The sequence below is a fragment of the Heteronotia binoei genome, chromosome 1, assembly GCF_032191835.1.
Source record: "Heteronotia binoei isolate CCM8104 ecotype False Entrance Well chromosome 1, APGP_CSIRO_Hbin_v1, whole genome shotgun sequence".
Taxonomy (NCBI): domain Eukaryota; kingdom Metazoa; phylum Chordata; class Lepidosauria; order Squamata; family Gekkonidae; genus Heteronotia; species Heteronotia binoei.
Genome location: NC_083223.1, coordinates 37,519,272 through 37,541,278, shown reverse-complemented (window position 1 = coordinate 37,541,278; position 22,007 = coordinate 37,519,272). Strand labels below are relative to the sequence as shown.

Genomic DNA, 22,007 nt, shown 5'->3' with positions numbered 1-22,007 from the left:
CCACCCTCCAAAGCAGCCATTTTCTCCAGGGCAACTGATCTCTGTCACATGGAATTGAATTCTAATTCTGGGAGATCTCCAGGTTCCACCTGGAGGTTGGCAAAGCCTGGATCAGGGGCTGTAGCAGGAGCTGGGAGGAAAGAAAGTAATGTACCACAATGCAGAAATCCTTTCATCCCCAGAAATGCTGTGATACATGCCAGCCAATGAATAAGAAAAATGCATGTAACTGACTGCATAATTGAAAATAAACATACTGCAAACTATTTTATCTGTATGCCAGACAAATGTACATTCTGCTTTCAGCAAGTGAGACTTCTTACAATGTTTGCTTTCAAAGGACAGGGCATTGTTAAAGGGACTCCTGCTCTTCAGAGGCAGTCTGACTACAGACAGTAATGGTATATGATTAACTGCAAGCTTTGCCTGAATTCTTTAAAAAGAACCCATTTAACCAGCATAATATCTAAACAAACTTTTTTTTTAATCCAAGAGCTGATGGATGTTAGTTGCTATTCCAGTGAATCTCACAAATTATGCTTACGGCAGCTTTCATGTGCCAAACTTCTTTCCTCTTCAATAGGTCTAGTTTCCAAGCAACTTTATAAGCCACAATTCCATCATCCAAAATATGTTGAACAATCAAAAGCAAGAAACAAAGCTACACCGCAGGCGACTACATCCTGCTTGCATTCTGATCCTAAGCATGGTAATCTGGAAACAAGTTCTACCCAAACTGATAGGCATTCAGCTTGAAGGGTCTGCATTGTAGCATTAAGCTATAATCTTAAATCAGTGAGAACACTGATTTAAAAGAGCTAACATCCTAATCACAAACACTGTTTGCTCTATTAGATTTGAGTAGAGTGACACCTTCGAGACCAACAAGATTTTCGGGATATGAGCTTTGGAGAGTCAAAACTTCCTTTTGCTATGTCTGGTCAGAGTCTGCTTTATGTGTGTGCACTTTAAAATTGGTAGCCTCTGCATTCATTGGGATTTATTCCTAAACATGTCTTCATAGGACTGTCCCTTAAGGATGTCCCCAAGTCTGTGGCTACCAATTGCAACGAATATTTTAGTCTGTATGGTATACTGAGCATTTGTTTTAAATTTCAAGCTTTTAGTAGCCCTGTTCCATTTCATTAAGGTAGACCACTGATTTCTTTTTATCCATAGAGAAAGTCCAAAACAGTACCTTGGGGACAGATCAAAATCGAATAAACCAAGTCCCTTGGCAGACATGGACCTCTGCCGCCAAACACCATCCTGACAACTGTGCCACCCTATCACATCACCTTGGACCAATAAAATGGTTATGATCTTAAAAGGCTCTTTAAAGGAGAAGAGGTAGCCATACTCAGTGCATATAGAGAAGCAAAAGCCTATATACTAACAGCATGTAAAATAAAAATCAGCCAAATGGAATGCATGTGTGTGTCTACATCAGATTTCAAAGTCACAATCCCTCATGGCAACAGGTAAACATCCACATTACCATGATCCTTGGCATACCCAGCCCATGTCAGTTTTAAGGTCATATATGTGGGATCATCTCTCCTGTACAGCACCACACAATTGTACCCTCCCCTCTGCCACAATCATGCCAAGATGTTACTTACGTGCCAAAGCACCACTGCTGAGCAGTAGGAGCAGCCACAGCTGTGGAGGGCCCATGTTGAGCAAGGGACCCTTTGGCTCCTCTGCCCTCTCCCCTCTTCCTCCTAGCCCACAGAGAGACTGGGCATCTCCTTTTGGACCTGTCCTTATATACTCCCTAGCAAGCAGCTGAGCCAAACGGTTTAGAAAATTTCAGAGCAAATTACATTAGGTCCAAAGGTTAGAGTCCTGGAGCCTCTCTGCAATATCCACAGGCCATTTAGGGCTGGTTCAGCCAGCGGCAGTGTGCAGAAGGCACGAAAGGGCAAAACAATCACTAAGGCACCTTGTTCGGCCAGCCTGCTGAGCATTTAGTATTGGGTATAATAATGTAAATTGTAATATTACCCAAAGAAAGGGAACTTATATTTTAGAAGGACAGGATGTTTTGTATACTAGGCACATCACTTGATGATGGTAACTCTGAGTTGGGATGTACGCTGGAATGCAAGAAAGGATAATGTGAAGCTAGGTATACTAATTACTTGGTCCAGCAAACAATCAAATGCGAAGTGTTCTTGAATCAACACAGCCTGGCCTCAGTAAGGCTTGATGTTCACACAAAAAGGATCAGCAGTCAGATTCAGGGATTTTACTCTACCTCAAAATGTATATTAGTTTCTTTCCACTATTTAGCACCATAGGGAGTTGAATCAAAAGATTTTGTTCCATAAATGGTAGAACTTTTGTCTAGAGAAGGAATAGTAAATCACAGCTCATTCACCTGAAGAAGGCTCCACGGTTAGTGGAATTGATTTTTTTCAATCCAATCCATGGTATTTGGAGGTTTTGGTTTCAGTTGTTCCGCCCCCGGCTCCTCCCCCCCCCCCATGGGGTTAAGCTGCAGGCTTGCAACACTGGTGTGTTCAATGATTCACAATACCACATACACCTCATTTTGTAACCTGCTGCACAAGACAGCTGCAGCTTGGGGAGCAAAAGCTGAACAGAACATATAGTGGTAAACTGAAATATTTGCACCCCCTATACACAGAGTCACTTGCTTGTTGGCTAGTACAAATACCCTCAAGAACAAGCCCTGTCCCTGTGTGGTGTGGGTGAGCAGCCATGGCAGAGGAAATGGAGCGGCCACTGCACTGAGTCAGCTTTTGCTCTGTTCAGAGAATGGGACCAGGAATGGCTGGGAGCTGAGGCCCTTTCTGAACCTGCCCCTGGTTGCATGGTCAAGAGTAGCCTAGACATGGTAGTGTCTGACCCCTTGATGCTGCTGACATTTAAAAACCTAATAGGGCAATTAAAATGCCATGGGGCTGTAGTGCACCAGGACGAGGTGGTTTTGTTTTCCCCCTCAAGTGCTGAAATGACTGTACCCTCCCATGGCTCTTTCAGCGCTTTAAAAGTGTGTGTGGGAGGGGGGAGGAACCAAAGCATCTCACTGGGCCCTTGTGGCATTTTAAAATTACCTCATTAGAGTTTAAAATGGCAGTACTGTCCATGGGTCAGACCTGGGGAAGCCATCATGTCCAATCTAACCTCTAACTGCTGTTTCCTGTATCCTTTCCACTTTCCTCCATTGGACATGATTCTGTATCCTTTCCACTTTCCGTTGCTCCATTGGACATTTCCTGTATCTGTTGTGTCCTAGGCTTAAATGGGAGAACTGTTACTTTTGGAGGGAAGCTGAACAAGCCAAAGCTTGTACTCCACACCAGGGTTCCAGAGAAGGCCTAAGCGTGCCCAATCAGGGGAAGGATTGAAACATAAGTAGCCAATCAACATCTAGGCTCATACTGTACCCTGATAGGCCCTTAGGGCCCTGTAAATAGCCAATCCATGTAGATAGTTAAGGACCAATCAGAAGGGGGCAAGAATTGTATAAAAGAGCGGGAAGTTTGAATAGAGTTCAGTCTGTGTGTGTGTTCCTGAAGTAAAGCTTGCTGAAATCACTCTCCGACTCTGGTCTCTTACTGCGCCAACCCCAGTACTTTACAGTATCCTTTCTACTTTCCTCCATTTTGTCTGAGACAAGATGTCAGAATGGTACACTATGGCTGTGATCACGCACACTAAATCATGCACGTTTGATTCACTTTCAATGCACTTTCCAACTGGGTTTCACTGTGTGAACTGGCATAATCCAATTGGAAAGTGCATTGAAAGCAGACTGAAAGTGCATTATTTAGTGTGTATGATCACAGTCAATGTAAGACTAAGACTAAGGATGTCTTGATGATTTACTGAAATCAGTGTAATCAAGAAATTCTATTTTTTTTTTTTTACAATTTCTTCAGCTGCCATACCTGATGCCAGTTACATCTTAAGAGTTGTCCAACACAAATTGAACTCTATTGTAGGATGCATTCTGCGATTGCCGACTCAAGACCCTATGATTTAATAAATATATTTCTTTACTGACATTTTCCTGCTTTAGCCATATAAAATATGTTTTTAAATGCAAAGGATCCATAAAATCTGTTGCATTTGGGTATTATTTGGCCAGTTTTGTGTCTGGTTTGTACCCTGCAACAGGGTTTGCAGCCTCCAAGTGAAACCTGGGCATCTAGAATTACAACCGATCCCTTGACTCTATAGATCAGTTCCCTGGAGAAAATATGGCTGCTCTTTCCAGGATCCACCTCCAAGTCTCCACAAAATTCCCAACCTACCTGCAGGGAGTCCTACCTGAAAAGAAAACAGTGACCATTCACAAGAGATTTTCCAATGCCTTCTGACCTGATTCAGATATTTCTAATATGAAGTGGAGAGGTGACTATGTCATATGGGTGTCAGCAAGAAGAGACTGAGTTTCATGTTATCTTCCAAACATGGTGGAGCGGATAGAATGTTCAAGCCCCTGTGATATCTGAAGTCTCTACTGGCCTTGAGATTTCTTAAAAGCTAATCAAATAGGATCTGACCATTTGATTTGGAGCAAAATGCCAGACCAGTTTTGCTTTCTTCCCATGTCTTCAAAATTGAGTATATTGTTGTAGGGGACTCTTTGCCCCACACTCCCATTCAGTGCTAAACAAACGAGCTACAATGATGCTCTTGTTCCCATATAGAGCCCAGGTTTTGTGCCCTTGATCAGTAAACATCCCAATCCTGTTGAATAATGGGTGGGGGAGACTTCACTGCCCAAATTGCTTTAGAATGGCTGCAGGGAGCATAATACTGTAAAATGGGACCTATATATGTCTCCACAGAATGAATTTTAGCTATTCCTTAGAGTCAGATATACTATATCAAACATAAATAAAAAAGTAATAAAGTGAATGGCCAGGGGCACAATTTCAGATTTCAGCAGGGTGAGAGCAAGGCATTCAATGTATGTGAGTATTAAGGGATATCATAACATTAGTTCAAAGGCCTACGCTAAGATAGATTCTATATCAAATTACAAAACCACAGTGAGTTTAAGAACATTTGCAGTTCAGTCCAGTTTTTTGAAGTCAATAGGCTTGGAAGGCTTAAACTCTGTTTGACTGCTATTTCCCTTCAATTCCTCCTAATAACCAACAATAGGGGTATAAGGGTATAAAGAATAATAACATCTAGCCCGAAATAACCCTAATTATACCAAGGTGCCATTTAGGGGCACAGGAAATAGACATTACTAGTGTTGTGATATTCCATCTTCATTTGGGCCTATTCTTGCATCATTGATTTTAGCTTTATTTGTATTATAGTTTGACTAGTTGTCTACTGCCTGAAATGGAGTATTTTAACAAGTGTATTGCTTTTACTGTTTAATTGATTATATTTGCTGCTAATTGTAATTATAAATTGATATTGTTCAGTTCTGTTGTTCTCTGCCCTGAGCCAACTTGCAGAATAGGGCAAAATACAAATTAAGAAAAGAAAAGAAAAGAAAAGAAAAGAAAAGAAAAGAAAAGAAAAGAAAAGAAAAGAAAAGAAAAGAAAAGAAAAGAAAAGAAAAGAAAAGAAAAGAAAAGAAAAGAAAATAGTGTCCTGGTCCTAATATATAGGATTGCCAGGTCCAACTCAGGAACTATCTGGGGACTTTTGAAGTGGAGCCAGGAAACTCTGGGGGTGGAGCCAGGAGACTTCCCCATTCCAAATAAATGAATGAATGAAGCAGTGCAGTGCAGTGCCCCTGAATACAGTCTTCATTTTCTCCTCCTCTTTTTCTGTATTTAAATGGTTCCACAGCAGTTGCACTTCCACTAAAATGAAAATGAACTCTCACACACACATGCAGAGTAGCCAAGATAGTTTGCATGCCAACACTTTTGTGATCTCCCTGGGGCAATGGTATTGAATAGATAGCTTTCCTCACCGGAGTTGCTGAATGTAACAATCTGCTATATTTCAACCAACTTACAGAGAGAGAGGTCTAGGAGGTGGAGTTTTCCTCTATCCCATACTCAGGTTCTAGTTAACTCTTAACTATCTATCTTACTACACAAACAGCTCTGAAAGGAATGCAAAACAAACAGAGGGACTGGGCTCTTGTGCTTCCTCATTCTCTCACACATGTGGCTGTTCCTGCTTCCTGCCCCCCCCCCCCCCAAGCTTCAGTCTCACTGAGATTTAAAGACACCCACACACCTTCCAAAACAGAAGCAGTTGCAAGCTTCTGAATCTATCTGAGATCTAAAGGCACATTGTAGCTGTTGGGGTGGGTCTTCCCCCCACCAGCTGGTTGGCTGGTGGTGGGGAGGAACCTGCAAAACTGGGGGATCCCCCGCCCAGACCAGGGAGTGGCAAGACTACTAATACATGGTGTATTTGCTGATAATGTGCAGTGCGCCCTTGAAATGTGGTCTTTCTGTTTTAACAGACAGGTATGACTCTTCCTTGGTCCTTGAATGCTCCTTGGAAGGACAGTTATGGCGAACCTGGGCAGTATAATAAAAAGCAGAGACATCACCCTGCCAACAAAAGTCCGTATAGTCAAAGTGATGGTATTCCCAGTAGTAATGTATGGCTGTGAGAGCTGGACCATAAGGAAGGCCGAGCACAGAAGAACAGATGCTTTTGAGATGTGGTGCTGGAGAAGTCTCTTGAGAGTCCCTTGGATTGCAAGAAGATCAAATCAGTCAGTCCTACAGGAAATCAACCCAGACTGTTCCCTGGAAGGTCAGAATACTTTGAAGCTCAAATACTTTGGCCACCAAATGAGAAGGGAGCACTCCCTGGAGAAGATCCTGATGCTAGGAAAGACAGAAGGCAAAAGAAGAAAGGGACGGCAAAAGATGAGATGGCTGGACAGTGTTACTGATGTAACAAACACGAATTTGAGCAGACTTCGGAGGATGGTGGAAGACAGGAGGGCCTGGTGTGACTTTTTCCATGGGGTCGCAAAGAGTCAGACTCGACTGTGCGACTGAACAACAACAACATGACTCTTCAGGGTAACTGCTGATTGGTGAGTATGCAGACCAGCTGTTGGAAAAACAATTAAGCAACTCTCAGCATTCCAATTCTCTGCTCAAAACTGTCTCCTCCTGAAGTTGCTTCTCTGTACTGGTGCTCTAATACACGTAGGGTTACCAGCCTCAAGGTATGGCCTAGGGCTCTCTTGGGATTACAGCTGATCTCTTGGAATTACATCTGATCAATTCCCCTGGAGTAAATGGGAGCTTTGCAGGGTGGACTCCATTATACAGCTTTAGAGTCTTGAAGAAACTCAGGTCCTAGAGGGATAACCCTGTCTCAAAATCTTCCCTCCCTTGGCTCTGCCCCCAAATCTCCAGGAATTTCCCAGCCTGATGGCACTCATAAACATACACATTTGTGCAAAATGTCTAATTACATTCTCAGATCTTGTTTAGTAGTTTTACAAGAATATTTTCTTGTATAGACACAAACAGCATCATAGAGACTGTCTATACAAGATCTAGGCCCTGGCCTGGATAGCCCAGGCTAGCCCAATTTTGTCAGATCTTGGAAGCTAAGCAGGGCCGACTCTGCCTAGTATTTGGATGGGAGGCCTCCAAGAAATACCAGGGACATGGAGTGGAGGCAGGCAACGGCAAACCACCCCTGTTTGTTTCTTGCCTCGAAAATGTTCCTTCTAAGCTGCCAGAGTCTTGTGAGCAAAAATTCTACTGTGTAAGCTATTGGTATTAAAGTTGTGAGCTACTGAATAAATTATTGTGCTCTCAGGTCATCCTTTCTGAGCTAAAACAAAAATCTGTGAGCTGGAGGCTAAAAATCTGTGAGCTAGCTCACACTAACTCAGCTTAGAGGGAACACTGAGAGTCACCGTAAGTCAGCCCTCACCATACAAGATCTAAATGCCATTTCCCCTCTTTATTTTCCTTCTTTGTTTGGACAAACTTGCTTTATTATTTAGATAAACTCACAAATTGTAATTCGAGGTTAGAGATTATCTGCTGACAACAGTGGATGTGAAGGAAGTGAAGGAAACAGAAGTTATTTAGTAACTGGAGGAAATCTTTTAGCAGTTATTTTTTTCCATTCTCTAAAAACAGGTTTAGATAAAGGAAACAGAATACCTACATATCTACCCACCAGGCAAAACCCGTTTGGAATTACATTGGCATTCTTTTGGACTGCATTCAGCAATCTAATATGACAGCAGCAAATGGATATGACAGACACCAATATCCTTTGTTTCTTGCATCCACACAGACCCCCCCCCCCCTTTCTTTTTGCAAGAAGCATGATTAAGCATTCCTGGTTTGATACAACTCCAGTTTCTCATGACATAGCAATGTAGACACTGGTGAAACAGAGTTTGATTAAACCTTACACACTAAGATCTGAAACCACAAATAAACCATGGTTTAAAATCCAGGTTTGTGAGGAGTAAACAAAACTCCAGTTTGTACACCACAGGGAAATGGAATTTGTTTCAAATCAGGAATCCTTATATTCAGATTCTGTGCCAGAAAGTGGGGAGGAAGACTTCATGGGCCCAAGAAAAAGCCTGTTGCAGCAAACTGAAGCTTTGTGTAATATCTGAATGCAGTTTTAGTGTTCATATTCTGGTAAATAAGCAGGCTATTATGAGAAAAGGGCATTATTTTTAACAATATATTTAAGTCACAGATGGCTCAAGGCAAAAGAGGTTTACAGGTGGTTTGCTATTGGCTGCCTCTGCATAGCAACCCTAGTCTTCTCCGGTGCTCTCCCATCAAAATGCTAACCAGGGCCAACCCTGCTTAGCAGCTCAGACCTGACAAGATCAATCTAAGCGGGGACATCCAGATCACATTAGGATAGGCATTTACCACACAAGATATAATATCTGTTGAACCCTCCAGGTGTGACTCAGTTGGACTAAAATATTCAGTGTTTCTGTTAGTTCTGCCAGGCCTCCTGCTAGGGTGGAAGGCATCCTGGTAGCTGCACTCATTGGGAGGAAAAAAATACAACCTGACAGTGTTGTTTACATTGCTACATCACTTTCTGGGAAACCCAGCTGTGACAGGGTCGCTCTAGAAATTGCTGGAAACTTTATGGTAACACAGAAAACATACTGACTCCCCCATGTCCTTGCCCTCAACTTTTCCACTGGTGGCCTGGTAACCCTTGTTGCTGTACAGTCACCAGCCTGTCCCAATCATGGGAATGTTTACTGTAAATGCTAGATTCAAGGGGGCAGTCTTCCAGATTTAGTTGCAAAGGTTGCCATTCTCTTAGGGCATCCCACAGACACATTTATAGACCTCGTGGGGCCTTGTTCCATTCCTTTCCCTTTGACCTGAGCTAAGACATGCACCCTTGTTTACTAGTAGTTGAATCTAGACAAGAATGGACAGGTGCTTTCTTTACTTGGAAGATTCACTGGAGAACAGGTAGATGAAGGAACTGAAATTCCTTTGGTTCACATCTTTCCTTCATATTAACAAGACTGAAAATCTGGAAGTCTTCTCATGGGTGGATTCACCAGGTTCCATTATACCTATTTCAACATTTTGTCTGTTTTCCAAGACTTTAATAATATACTGTTAAATACTGGGTTCGATGCATGAGGAGGCTCTTGCGTAGTGATTAAAGCTCTTTGTTAGTGATTCAGCATGTCTACATAGTGCCTATAAACTACTGCTAAACACTCAAAGCTGGTGGCAATATATACAGTTGGGGCAGGGTGAGCCCAGCCCCCATACAGTTGGGGCAGGGTGAGCCCAGCCCCCAAGAAACAGAAGACACCTTGTTATTGTACCCTTTTTGGATCCTTCATTAGAATCATAGAGTTGGAAGGGATCTCCAGGGTCATCTAGTCCAACTCCCTGCACAATACAGGAAACTCACAAATACCTCCCCCTAAATTCACAGGATCTTTGTTGCTGTCAGATGGCCATTCTCTTTGGCAGATCCTAGGATTCTCTGATACTGCCTCCCAATAGGCCAGTTTGAATTATGCAGCCAATCAGGACGAAGATCTTTGAATCCTCTCAGTCTATTGTGTTGTGCCGCAAGCTCAGGACACAATACCCAACATGTCCAGGAATGTCTTCACATACACACAGCTTTCTTTCTTTACTGTAGTGGGATTTCTTCAGTTTCTCTGGGCAAAAAGCCAGTCCAGAGAAAAAGGTAACATATTTATTTGTTTATAAAGAACAACTAGATCGGAAGACTCTGGCCTTTGCAGGGGCGACAGTCATTTTAACTCCAATAGTTTCTACTTCCTGGAAACCAGGAGTCACATGACTCTCCTTTAAATTTAACCCCCAAATAGCTGGTTTTTCATCTTCCTATAGAATCTTGCTGGCAGAACTGGGTAGGATAGGCAATGTGGAGTAGAGAAATTATGGATGCCAGTCCCCAGTTGGGGATGGGAGATCCCCCAATTTTTTGGGCTCCCCCCAGATGAGAGCCACTGGCCAGCTGCCTGGTGGGGAGAAGCCCTGCCCTCAACAGTCATCTGCAGCCCCACTTGAAAACAGAAGGTGCCGTGTGTGCCTGCCCCATGTGGAGGCTGCCTGCTCTTTTGCAATTTCAGCCCTTGCAGCTGTTTTTTTTTTCTTAAATGTTACACATCACAGGGTGGTGTTCTAGGCAGGAGGGCAATTTCGAATCCCACCCCCCCAAACTCATACCACCTGAGACTTGATAGATTTATAAAGTTCTTTTTTGGTTTTGCTTCAGCATACTAACATGTATAACCCACTGGAGCAACTTACTCAGATTTGTACATATATATATCAGGATTGCCAGTTCTGGGTTGGGAAATTCCTGGAGATTTTGGGGATGGAGCCTTGGGAGGGATGTTAGTAGGGTATAATGCCACAGAATCCACCCTCCGAAGTAGCTATTTTCTCCAGGGGAATGTCTGGAGATCTGTTGAAATTCTGGGAGATCTCCAGGCAACACTAATGCACATGGTTCCTCCACTCTTAGGTTTCCCATTTCAATGATAGTGGAGGGGGAGAATTCTGGACATAATGGTGGAACTATGCTGTCCTTCTTTTGAAGTCAATAGTAGATCCCTGTGGACGAGGGAGCTCTCTAAATATTGGTGGTGGGGGGCAGAAACTAAACTGTTTTTAAACTGTTACATTAGTTTACAGACAGATGGTGGTGGTGGTGGTGGTGAAAAGTGCCATCAAGTCACAGCTGACTTGTGGCATCCTGGAGGGTTTCATGGCAAGCGGCATTTACTGGTTGTTTGCCATCGCCTGTCTCTACTTCAAAGCCCTGGTATTCTTTAGAGATCTCCGATGTTCCCTCTAATCTGCAGTCTTGTGAGCAAAAAATTCTACTTTGTGAGCTACTGGCATTAAAGTTGTGAGCTATGGTGTAAATTACTTTGCTTTGGGGCCATTTTTCCTGAGCTAAGATAAAAATGTGTGAGCTGGGAGCTAAAAATCTGTGAGCTAGCTCACACTAACTCAGCTTAGAGGGAACACTGGAGATCTCCCATCCAAATACTAACCAGGGATGACCCTGCTTAGTTTCTGAGATCTGATGAGATTGAGCTAGCCTGGACTATCCAGGCCAGGGCTATAGATACAGATCTGCGCTCAGGGCTTTTTTTTTTTAAAGCAGGAACGCAGGTCCAGCTGACCTGGCATCAGGGGGTGTGGCCCAATATGCAAATAAGTTCCTGCTGGGCTTTTTCCTACAAAAAAAGCCCTGCATGAAACAATGGTGATGTCAGGGGATGTGGCCTAATATGCAAATGAGTTCCTGCTGGGCTTTTTCTACAAAAAAGTCCTGTCTGTGCTGAACATTCAATCGCTTTTCACAGAGTTCTGTTTCAAATTGTATTTTGTTAGATATTAGGATGGGGAATACCTGATATAATGAGAGAAGCTTACAGTTTTCTGATGGAATCACACTTGGATTGAAACATGTGCTCAGGGATATAACAGTCAATATTCCAACTTCAAATGTGGAATTTTTTTTACAAAAAATTATGCTCACTTTTGCTTTATGAATGGCAAAACTTGAAACAGAAATATTATACCTTAAAGTACTGAGAATTCTATTGTTATTGGTTTTATGTTATTCACATGTGTTAATTGATATAATTTAAATCACCTCTGTTTTAGCTATGGGAAACAATATACAGATGTTTCCCCAGTGGTTTTCCCCCCCAATGATTTCTAAAATGCAGCATCCAAACTCAGAATCTTATCTTGAATTCTGGCTATTTTCCAATGCAGGTATACTTGGAAGTAAGTCCCACTGTGCTAAATGGGGCTTACTCCAATGATATATTAAACATTGTAATCCTAGCTAAATCCTAAATAAAAACTTCACTGAGTTTTGAGTAATATTTTCCACAGCAAGTATCTTTTTAGGCACTTTCTCATGTGAGATATTAATGGCTTTTAGGTTCTCTCACACTCTTTATGTTACAGCCTAGTTGTTAATCTGAATCAGAAATTGGAGAGTATTTGTAATGCAAAGGAATGTTTCAACCAACATAACAGTTAAATTCTAACTACAAACAGTATTAGTGCAGAAAAAGTCTTTAAGACATATATTTGACTTTCTTATGCAGTTCAGTTTCTAACAGAGATTATTTCTTACATGGGAAATATACACATTTTTTAAAAGATCAAAATATGCAGCTAAATCCAATTAAATCACAGCCCAGTCCTCACAGATGTCTTGGATGCCATTATCGTTAACTGGGTTGATATTCTAAACCTCTTGAACTTGAATATAGTGTATAACCACAATATGCAACAGCTGAATCCTTTATTAATGTGGGTGTTGGTCCTAAAGAATATCTTCCTGACTCTTTACAAAGATTTTCACTTTACTAATGAGAGGGAGTTTCTCAGCATATAAAAAGAAAAGAACTTTGAGTTCTCTAATTGCATCTGTGTCAGATAATGAGAGATTGCAACCAGGGATGCCGAGATCAACATAAATGTGACTGCCAGTTGAACATACTGTGCCCTGACCCCTTGTTTACACCACATTATCCCACCTGCTGGATCTACTTGCTCTTCAAAATTTGGCTTACATGTCATGACAAGCAGCTCTGACTGGTCTAGCTTTACCTGAAGATTATCTGCCAAACTTTGTTCCAAACTCAGGTTTGAAGATGCACTGAAACAGGTCAATAGTGGATGGGCCCTGAACCCACTCTACCACCTTCCCTCCAAAAGACAAATTGGAGGCTGACCTAAATTGGCCAATTCCTCTTTAGCCAATGAAGATTTTAAAGCCAAGGTTGTAATAATTGCTTCCTTCAAAAGTCAAGGGAGACACACACCCCTCCCAAGGCAGCAACGTATTTATGACTTTAATGAAAGGCTCCAGTATCTTTCTCCCACATGACTTTAAAAGCCATGGATCAAGAGCGCAAGTGGTGGTCCTCATCCATTGGTAAGGTCAATCAAGTCACAAACCACTTTAACCAATTGACCTGGATGAGATTCAGCTGACATAATTGAGGGAGAGGACTCCATAGGAATCCTCCAGGGCTGAAAGGGTTGAAGTCATGCCTGAGGGGAGCAACCCAGCTCAGATGCTAAGCAGTAGTCAATAATTCTGAGAGGAGATGGGAAGGGGGAAGGATGAAGTATCTCCAGAACTGGATGAGGGTGGGGAAAGGAAAGGACAGGAGGCAGCAGAGTACAGCTCAGGGGAGCAGGAGGAATACAAATGATTTCAGATGCCGCTCCAATGTACTGCTGTTGAGCAACAGAGTGAACAAATTTTGAGTTTTGAGGAATGTAGAAATTAAAGAGCCAAATGCCAGTGGGTGGGACAAGACCCATTCAGGACATGATTAATCCAACAGTCTGCTGCGAGCCTGCAGCAGACGTGGACTATTGCACCCTTCTTAAATCTTCGTTCGCGAAGCCAAGCCGAGAGAGAGAATCCAACAGTAAACTAATTTTAAAGGGAGGAGCTTCTGTTGAGGGAATGCTGCAATAGTAAGCATGTTTTCTAGGGAGAAAGACCTACTTAATTGAATGGGTCTTACTTCTGAGTAAACACATGTAGGATTTAGTGCACTGCAATCCTTTTTCTTTGTTGGGTTGGGTTGGGTGGGAGGGGGAAACTGCACTGCAGGATTACAAAGGAGGAATATCCTTTTAAGTTCCACCTGAAGCAGAACATATAAAAGGAATGATTAAGCTGTGTCATAATGTGGAAACAAGAGCAAAAAAAAAATATTCTAATTTCTTAAGTCCCTGGAAAAATTAAAACACCCTCCATTTTGGCACACAGAAAATCTGCAACATATAATCTTGACCAGCAATTCCTTGAAGATTACAGAGTCACAATGTAACTGGCTTCTTTGTCAAACCGGCTTCACTTTCCAGATGCTTTTAATCTTCTAAAGCAAGACTGTGGAGTGTAGGTGTGGAATGGGACAGAACTGTGGGACAAAATTACTACTCACATTTATGGGGTCAGTGCCATGTTGCTTCTAACCCTCCCCCCTCCCCCATCCATCAGTAATATCTATTCTAGTCCTAGGAACTAGAACAGAATTGGTATAGGATGGAGCTGTAGAGTAGGTACCTCCCATGGAACATCACCAGGAGATGCAGAACAAGCTGAACTATAGCAATTCTCATGCTGGTAAAAGCACTGTTGAGAGGTAATGTGGGGAGAGCCATGGCTCAGAGGTAGAGCACCTGCTTGGCTTCAGAAGGTTCCCAGTAAAAGGTAAAGGTAGTCCCCTGTGCAAGCACCAGTCACTTCCAACTCTGGGGTGAAGTTGTATTACGATGTTTGCATGGCAGACTTTTTTATGGGGTGGTTTGCCATTGCCTTCCCCAGTCATCTACACTTTCCCCCAGCAAGTTGGGTACTCATTTTACTGACCTTGGAAGGATGGAAAGCTGAGTCAACCTTGAGCTGGCTACCTGAACCCAGCTTCCCGCGGGATCAAACTCAGGTCGTGATCAGAGCTTGGACTGCAGTACTGCAGCTTACCACTCTGTACCACGGATCTCCTTACCAAGGTTCCCAGAATCAACCCCTAATATCTCCAGTTAAAAGGATCTGGCAGTAGGTAATGTGAAAGACCTCTGCATAAGATCCTGGAAAGCCACTGGCAGTCTGGATAGACAGACAATACTGACTTTGATAGACCAATGGTCTGATTCAGTATAAGGCAACTTCATGTGTACTTAAAAAAAAAAAAAGCTAGCAAGCCATAAAATTCAGTAAAGGCATTCCAACAACATTGGAAGGGCCCCTGTGATATGTTAGTCCAATGTTTATAATCATACTTTCCCTGCAAAGTAGAATTACTTTATTCATTTTGTTTGTTTGTTTGTTCGATTTATATCCCGCCCTCCCTGCCAAAGCAGGCTCAGGGCAGCTTACATGTTCATGTATATACATGAAATATAAAAATACATTAAGACATAAAAATATTAAAACATTAAAAAGTGCTATATTGATCTTGAGGTGGTAATCTGTTTGATAAGATGGATAGCTGCCTATTCTGTTTTATATCAAGTTTTACTATTCTGCTGTTCCAGCTGGATGTTCTATATAAAAACAGATCTTAGGTTCATGCTAGAGGTGGTCCAGATGTTTCGGAGTCTGTTGTAGCCTGTGATCTTAATTAACAAATGCTTGGTGGAAGAGTGTCATTTTACAGGCCCTGCGGAACTGTGTAAGCTCTCGCAGGGCCCTAACCTCCTCAGGGAGGTTAAAATTTCTGGTAACCAAGCATTCACAATAAGATGAACAGCAAGGATGAGATGGTGATTTGTATCCTACTTTGGCTAGATATACAATATTCTCATATTAATTTTTTTCCTGATTGTTTATTATATATATATATATATATATACACACACACATGCACTTTCATTTGTCTTTTTGATGCGGTCTATTAGTCTAATATTCAATTCTATGATGCAGCAGAGAAATAGCATACAGGAATGATATCAGCACTGAACATGTGCCCATCTTTTATGCCCTGCCCATGAACTTGTACTGATACCAGCCTTAATAAACTCAAATTACATAAGGCTAGAAAGCTCTTAGTTATTGCCAGCTGTGAAGAACAAGGCAACAGTGCCCCAAGTCACTAACAGTACAGTCCTAAGCAGAACTACACCCTTGTAGCCCAGGCTCGACCAATCTCATCAGACTCTTGGGAGCTAAGCAGGTTTGCCCTGGCTAGTATTTGGATGGGAGACCTCCAAGAAATACCCAGGATTGTGACTCAGAGGCAGATGATGGCAAACCACTTCCAAATGTCTCTTCTTTTGAAAACCCCACAAGGTAACCGTGAGTCAGCTGTGACTTGAATGTACAGTCCACCACTCCAAGCCCATAGAAATCAATGGGCTGAGGAGGGCGTAACTCTACTTAAGATCACACTATTTAAACTGAACTGGAAAATCCACGAATTTGGGATCCTGTGTAAAAGTCAAAGATGTATTTCCCTCTGTGTATATGTAAAGTGCTGTCACTTCACAGTCAACTTATGGTGACCCCAGCAAGAGATTGTCAAGGCAAGTGAAAAAAGAGGGGGTTTGCCATAGCTTTCCTCTGCAGAGTCTTCCTTGGTGGTCTCCCAAGTTGGGCTATACAATGCTGTGTTCTCTCCATCCTCCCCTTTATTCCCACCCAGTCCTGTAGGCTATACATAATGATAGCTAAACTAATGAAGTATGTGAATCATTTTTGAAAAAACAGTTTTGATAGACAAATAGCACGATCAATGTCAATCACGTGTGGGTGTCATCTTATAAAAAGAAACACCTATAAGAATAAACTAATTTGAGAATCTGGAGTAATTTCTGGATTTATTTATTTATTTTTTGCTATCAAAAAAGTTGAAACAGGTGAAAACACTTATATTTTTCATTTTATACACTGGTTGATATCATTGATAGATTCTTCAATAGGTCAGATAGTGTATTTCCCTTAGCTATTGGCAACCCCCCATTGGTGGCACTGTATAATTGTCCAGACTGCCTCACAGGTTAGACTTCCCTTGAGGAGATCCTTCATTAGAGTCTCTGTTTTCATTGTGAGCTTACTTGGTGACCATTGGCATATCATCATCTCTCATCCTTAACTTCCATTTGCAGCATCAGGCTACTAATACTAACGTCTGTTCCTTGTGGCTGTAAAGATGCTGAGGTAATGTATATGAAAGAATCTGAACAGCTAAAAGTACTATATAATACACACAGACACACAAGTTTTAGAAGCTCAACCATTCCAACTAAAGGGTTGTAGCATCACAGTTCTCAATAGTTTAAGAAGTGAATATCAGCATGTAAAAAGCAGATACAGGTAAGACAATGACAAAATACTAAAGAAATCAATGCTGATTGTGTGCCTTAGACTGGAGAGGAAGACATCTGTCTAAATGGGGATGGGGTGGGTGGAACAGGCTTATAATTATCTTTTGTATGCCATAAAGAAATCATATGTTAATTTTCAACACAGGTGACACAGGTCAAACCACTGCCAGATCCATCCAAAGAAACCAAGAGCATTCAGTTTACATATTAGGATTTTCTCTCAAGGTATGTACAGGGCTTAAAACTATAAAAACCAGTTCCTGAGATTCTTTGGTCGTGGTCAGACATAGTTGTTACCAATGTACCCTCTACACTGCGGAATCTTGTGAGCAAAAATTCTGCTTCATGAGCTACTAGCTTTTTATTTATTTTATTTTTATTTTATCGGATTTATATCCCACCCTCCCCTAATGGGCTCAGGGCAGCTTTAAAGTTGTGACTAAGTGATTTGACTACTGCAAAAATTAGTTTGCTCTGGGGCCATCCTTTGTGAGCTAAAACAAAAATATGTGAGTCAGAGGCTAAAAAAACTGAGCTAGCTCACACTAATTCAGCTTAGAGGGAACACTGGTTGTTATCATGTTCTTATTGCACTTCTAATTATATCTGGGGGGGTTTTGGTCTGAGTTGTAGCAATCAGAGATCTACCTTGTAAACCACTTCAATATGTACTCACACCATGGACTACCATTCAGATAACTGCTGCATGGCAACCATGGCAAGGGAGATACAGGCATTTTTTTCCTGGTTGGATCGTGTATGCACAAGCACACAAAGACTATGGATATGTTTTACCTTTGCACATGTGCAGTACTAAATAACCAAAGCACCTGTCAGTTGCCAAACTCAGGCATCCACCTGCCAAGTGCTGTACCATCAGTGTTCTCACACATTTGTGTTCCTACATCTGAAATCACTCCCTAAGAGGCCTCTGACACTGGACATGTTTTCCAACTGCACACATTTCCTGCCTGAGGAGAATGATGTCAATTGAGGGGGAAAGTGCCATGGGAAGTATAATGGCACTGAGATCATTTCCTACTTAAGGACTACTTGCTAGGCTATCCCACTTAGAATGTGGGGCTGTCCCCCACTTTCCAAGGAGGAAGTTGTAATGGATAAAGAGGACCCAGGAGGCTCCATATCCTACTAAAATATTTGTCCCCTTTTTGTCCTCAAAGCGCTTATGCAGATAAGCGCATATCACTAGCTGCACACAAAAAAAGTATGAAACTCAAAGGGGATTATGACTTGATTCTGCTTTGGCATAATCAGACAAATGGAAATGTAGAGTGCTCTGGTAAAGCCTTGACTTTCCCAGGTGGGCTGAGGATGGGAGGCTACCTACTGGGCAACAGGAGGCAGATGTTGCTGTTGGAGCATACCACTTAAATCCACACAGCTTTAGCAGCAACATCTGAATGAGACCCTTCTGTCACAAATGTCACTGAGAAAAAGAACCAAGTGTGGCCTTGGGCTGATAAAGAAGAGAAATTACGCAAATCAAAGCAGGTTAGATTGTTTGTGGTTACAATTTGCTAGACCCTGGGACAGGTTTACAATTCATTTTAATGGTATTCCAAAATGGTTGCCATTGACTCTGATGGTGAAGGCAAAACCTGGTTTCAGCCCCTGCCATGGAATGGAGCGATTTTCATTGGTAACTAAGGACCCCGCTGAGGAGTTAAATGTTCTTTCCCCACTATTCAAGCTGTCCATTCAATGCACCTCCTACTCAACACATATGGGAATTTTGCTGGTCATTAACAAAATACACATTACACAAAGACTCCAGATATGTAAGTTATGATCTAGCCAACCTCAGCTAAACTAAGGGGAGCCGATATATAACGAACAAGCATTGTGTAGTGGTTAGAAAGTTATACTAGAATCTGGGAGACCAGGTTTGAATCCCCACTCTGCCATGAAAGTTTACTATGGGACCTTGGGCCAGTCAAACACCCTTAACATAACCTCCCTCACAGGGTTGTTATGAAGATAAGATGGAGGAGAGGAGAATAAATGTACTCATTGGGGAGAAAGGCATGGAACACATCAAGTAAATAAAAAAGCAACACAACAAGTAAATAAAAAAAGCAAAGCAATCAAAAGCAATCTCTTTAGGTATGCAGATAATAGAGGCATAAAACACTGCAGCACAATTCTAGGTCAGACTTTTTGTACTCTGACCATGGTACAGTGATAAACCCATGACCTCAAATCTGATAGGCAAAATTCTTCTGAGTCACCAAAATTTCCTAAGTCACTGAAGATAATTCTCTACCCTTATGTAAAAAGGAATAATCACATTACAGATTATTGCTTTTTTTTTTTTTAAAGGAACAGGTGAAACTTTCACATTGGAGAAGCACTTGTGATTCACCAATATGGACAAAACTGAATCAGCGATCTGCCTTTTTATGCATCTGTCTTTGAAATAGAGTTACCAGGCAACTTCTGGAAGCTATGAAAAAAAGCATACTTTTTGTAAATCTTACAGTGTCCATGAAATCACTCCCACTTTTTTACAAGCAGTGGCATCTGTAGCGAATGCAATGCCAGCATGCACCCAAGTCCCTCTTCATTTCTTCCTCCCAGCACTTCAGACTTTGGGGGGGGGGGCAGGAATTGGTTCCTGTGGAGTTATCTTATAGCAGGAAACCTGGCAACCTTACATTGAAATGCACTGAAGACACAATCTCTTCTTTTGCAAAGCCAACCTGAGTTTTGCATAACTGCACAGAACATTTATTATGGCTACTGAGAGAAGAACGACATATAAGATGGAAGTAAATGCTCACTTTATTGGGGGGGGGGGGAGAATTCTTTCCCCTAGTACCTTGAATATTACATGTATATTCATTATAAATGACAACCAACATGATCTTAAGCATGATTGCTTGGAAGAAATTCCCTATACAGATCAATGACATTTTCTTATTATATAATGACTTCAGGGCTACAGCCAAAGACTTTTATTGGAAAAGCCATTGTCAGGGAGAAAAAAAGACAGGAGGCTATGAAACTAAAAGATATGCTTGCACAACCTGTTCTAATAAATGAATACCGTACATAAAACTGCCTTATACTGAATCAGACCATTAGTCCATCAAAGCAGGTATTGTCTACTCAGATTAGCAACTGCTCTGCAGGCTCTCAGAGCATGGTCTTTCACAAACCTACTGCCACATTCTTTAACTGGAGATCCCTGGGGGTTAGACTGAGGATCTTCTGCATGCCAAGCAGATACTCTGCCACTGAGCCATAGCCCCTCCCCAATACTATTTAAAATTTTTAAGTGAAGGGTAATATATCCAGATGCAGTTAAGAACTGGTCTTCAAATCCTAACAACAAACCAAAATCTTGTAGAAAAATATCATAAAAGAAATAAAAGACCATTTGAATCATTGGATAGATTCCACAAGTTGACTGTGATGGTAAAAACAATAAATTTCATCCAGTTAAGAGGGACGTGGGGATCAAGAAATTGAAATTGAACAATAGCATTTTAAATGAGACACCATGGGGGTTTATAATTTTTAATGTAACTGACTGGTATCAATAAATGTATTTTGTTTTTATGTTGTACATCACCCAGTGCCTGGCACCGGTCAGGATGGGGAGATTCATCAAGTTAAATAAATAAATAAATAATAAAACTGAAGTTTGTTAACATAAAATAAGCAGTTTCATTCAATTTTTTTTTCTTGTAATGCCATATCTTTTTTGAGACAGTACATATATGTTGGCATAAGTAGTGAATTAAATAGTTAACACTGAAAATATTAATAACTATAAAAACATATCTGAGATCAGGTTTCAGATCTTTTATATAGAATAAGTGGCATTAGAAGTTATTGCATCAGGCTTATCAGTTTCCCAATGAGGTCATTGAACAACTTCGAAATAAGGTCACGGAAACATGAAAGATAAGATTCAATCTAATTAAATAATGTCATAAAAATGTGTAGCTAACACCAAAAAACATTTTCTTTCTTTAGTAACACAGTCATGATAGTAGTCTCAATTAGAAGGTCCTGTCATAGGGTTATCAGTTAAGATATATTTGTTAGAAATTTTGCTGTATTTTAGGGTGTGTTCACGCTACACTAAATAATACATTTTGCAACTGGATTTTTGCTGTTCCTACACAGTAAAAATCCAGTTGCAAATTTAATTATGTAGTGTAGGGTGAATGCACCCTTAGACTGACTCCAGTAACCAAACAGTATAAGAAAATGCCAAGCAATGTGTTCCTCTGGGGGACAAAGAAATTATTCTGGTTGTGCCAGTAGCCTTTTCAAAGGTCATTTTTACAGAAGACCATAAGTAGAAAATGTCATTTAATCTTCAGTCATTTAGGGCGTCAAAAACAAAGCCAGACTTTGAAACCAGTATAACACGTGCTAAAGCACTGTGTACAATTAATAATAAATATGTAAATACTATAAACAATATTTGTATTGTGTCAGTTATTGTACCAAATCAATAATATAACAAAATTAAAAAAATGAAACTTGTACATAAATTCTAGAAATTAACAATGCAGTTGAATGTCAGTGCTCTTCGAAACAGGAGAGTCCAGCAGTACCTTTAAGAATAGCAAATTTTATTGTAGCATAAGCTTTCGAGAAGCACAGCTCTCTTTGTCAGATGTATGGAGGATATGTAGAAACTGGCCACAGATATATAAG

At 41.2% G+C, this 22,007-nt stretch overlaps 1 protein-coding gene across 1 annotated transcript in view; it reads right to left on the bottom strand.

The window, feature by feature from the left end:
- Nucleotides 1–1,737, bottom strand: part of APOB (apolipoprotein B) — a 52,514-nt gene extending 50,777 nt beyond the window's left edge. Inside the window, exon 1 of the mRNA XM_060233460.1 lies at nucleotides 1,623–1,737. Within this exon, the coding sequence (XP_060089443.1) occupies nucleotides 1,623–1,677 (55 nt within the window). The 5' untranslated portion in view covers nucleotides 1,678–1,737. The remainder of the gene's footprint in view (nucleotides 1–1,622) is intronic.
- Nucleotides 1,738–22,007: the final 20,270 nt, after the last annotated feature.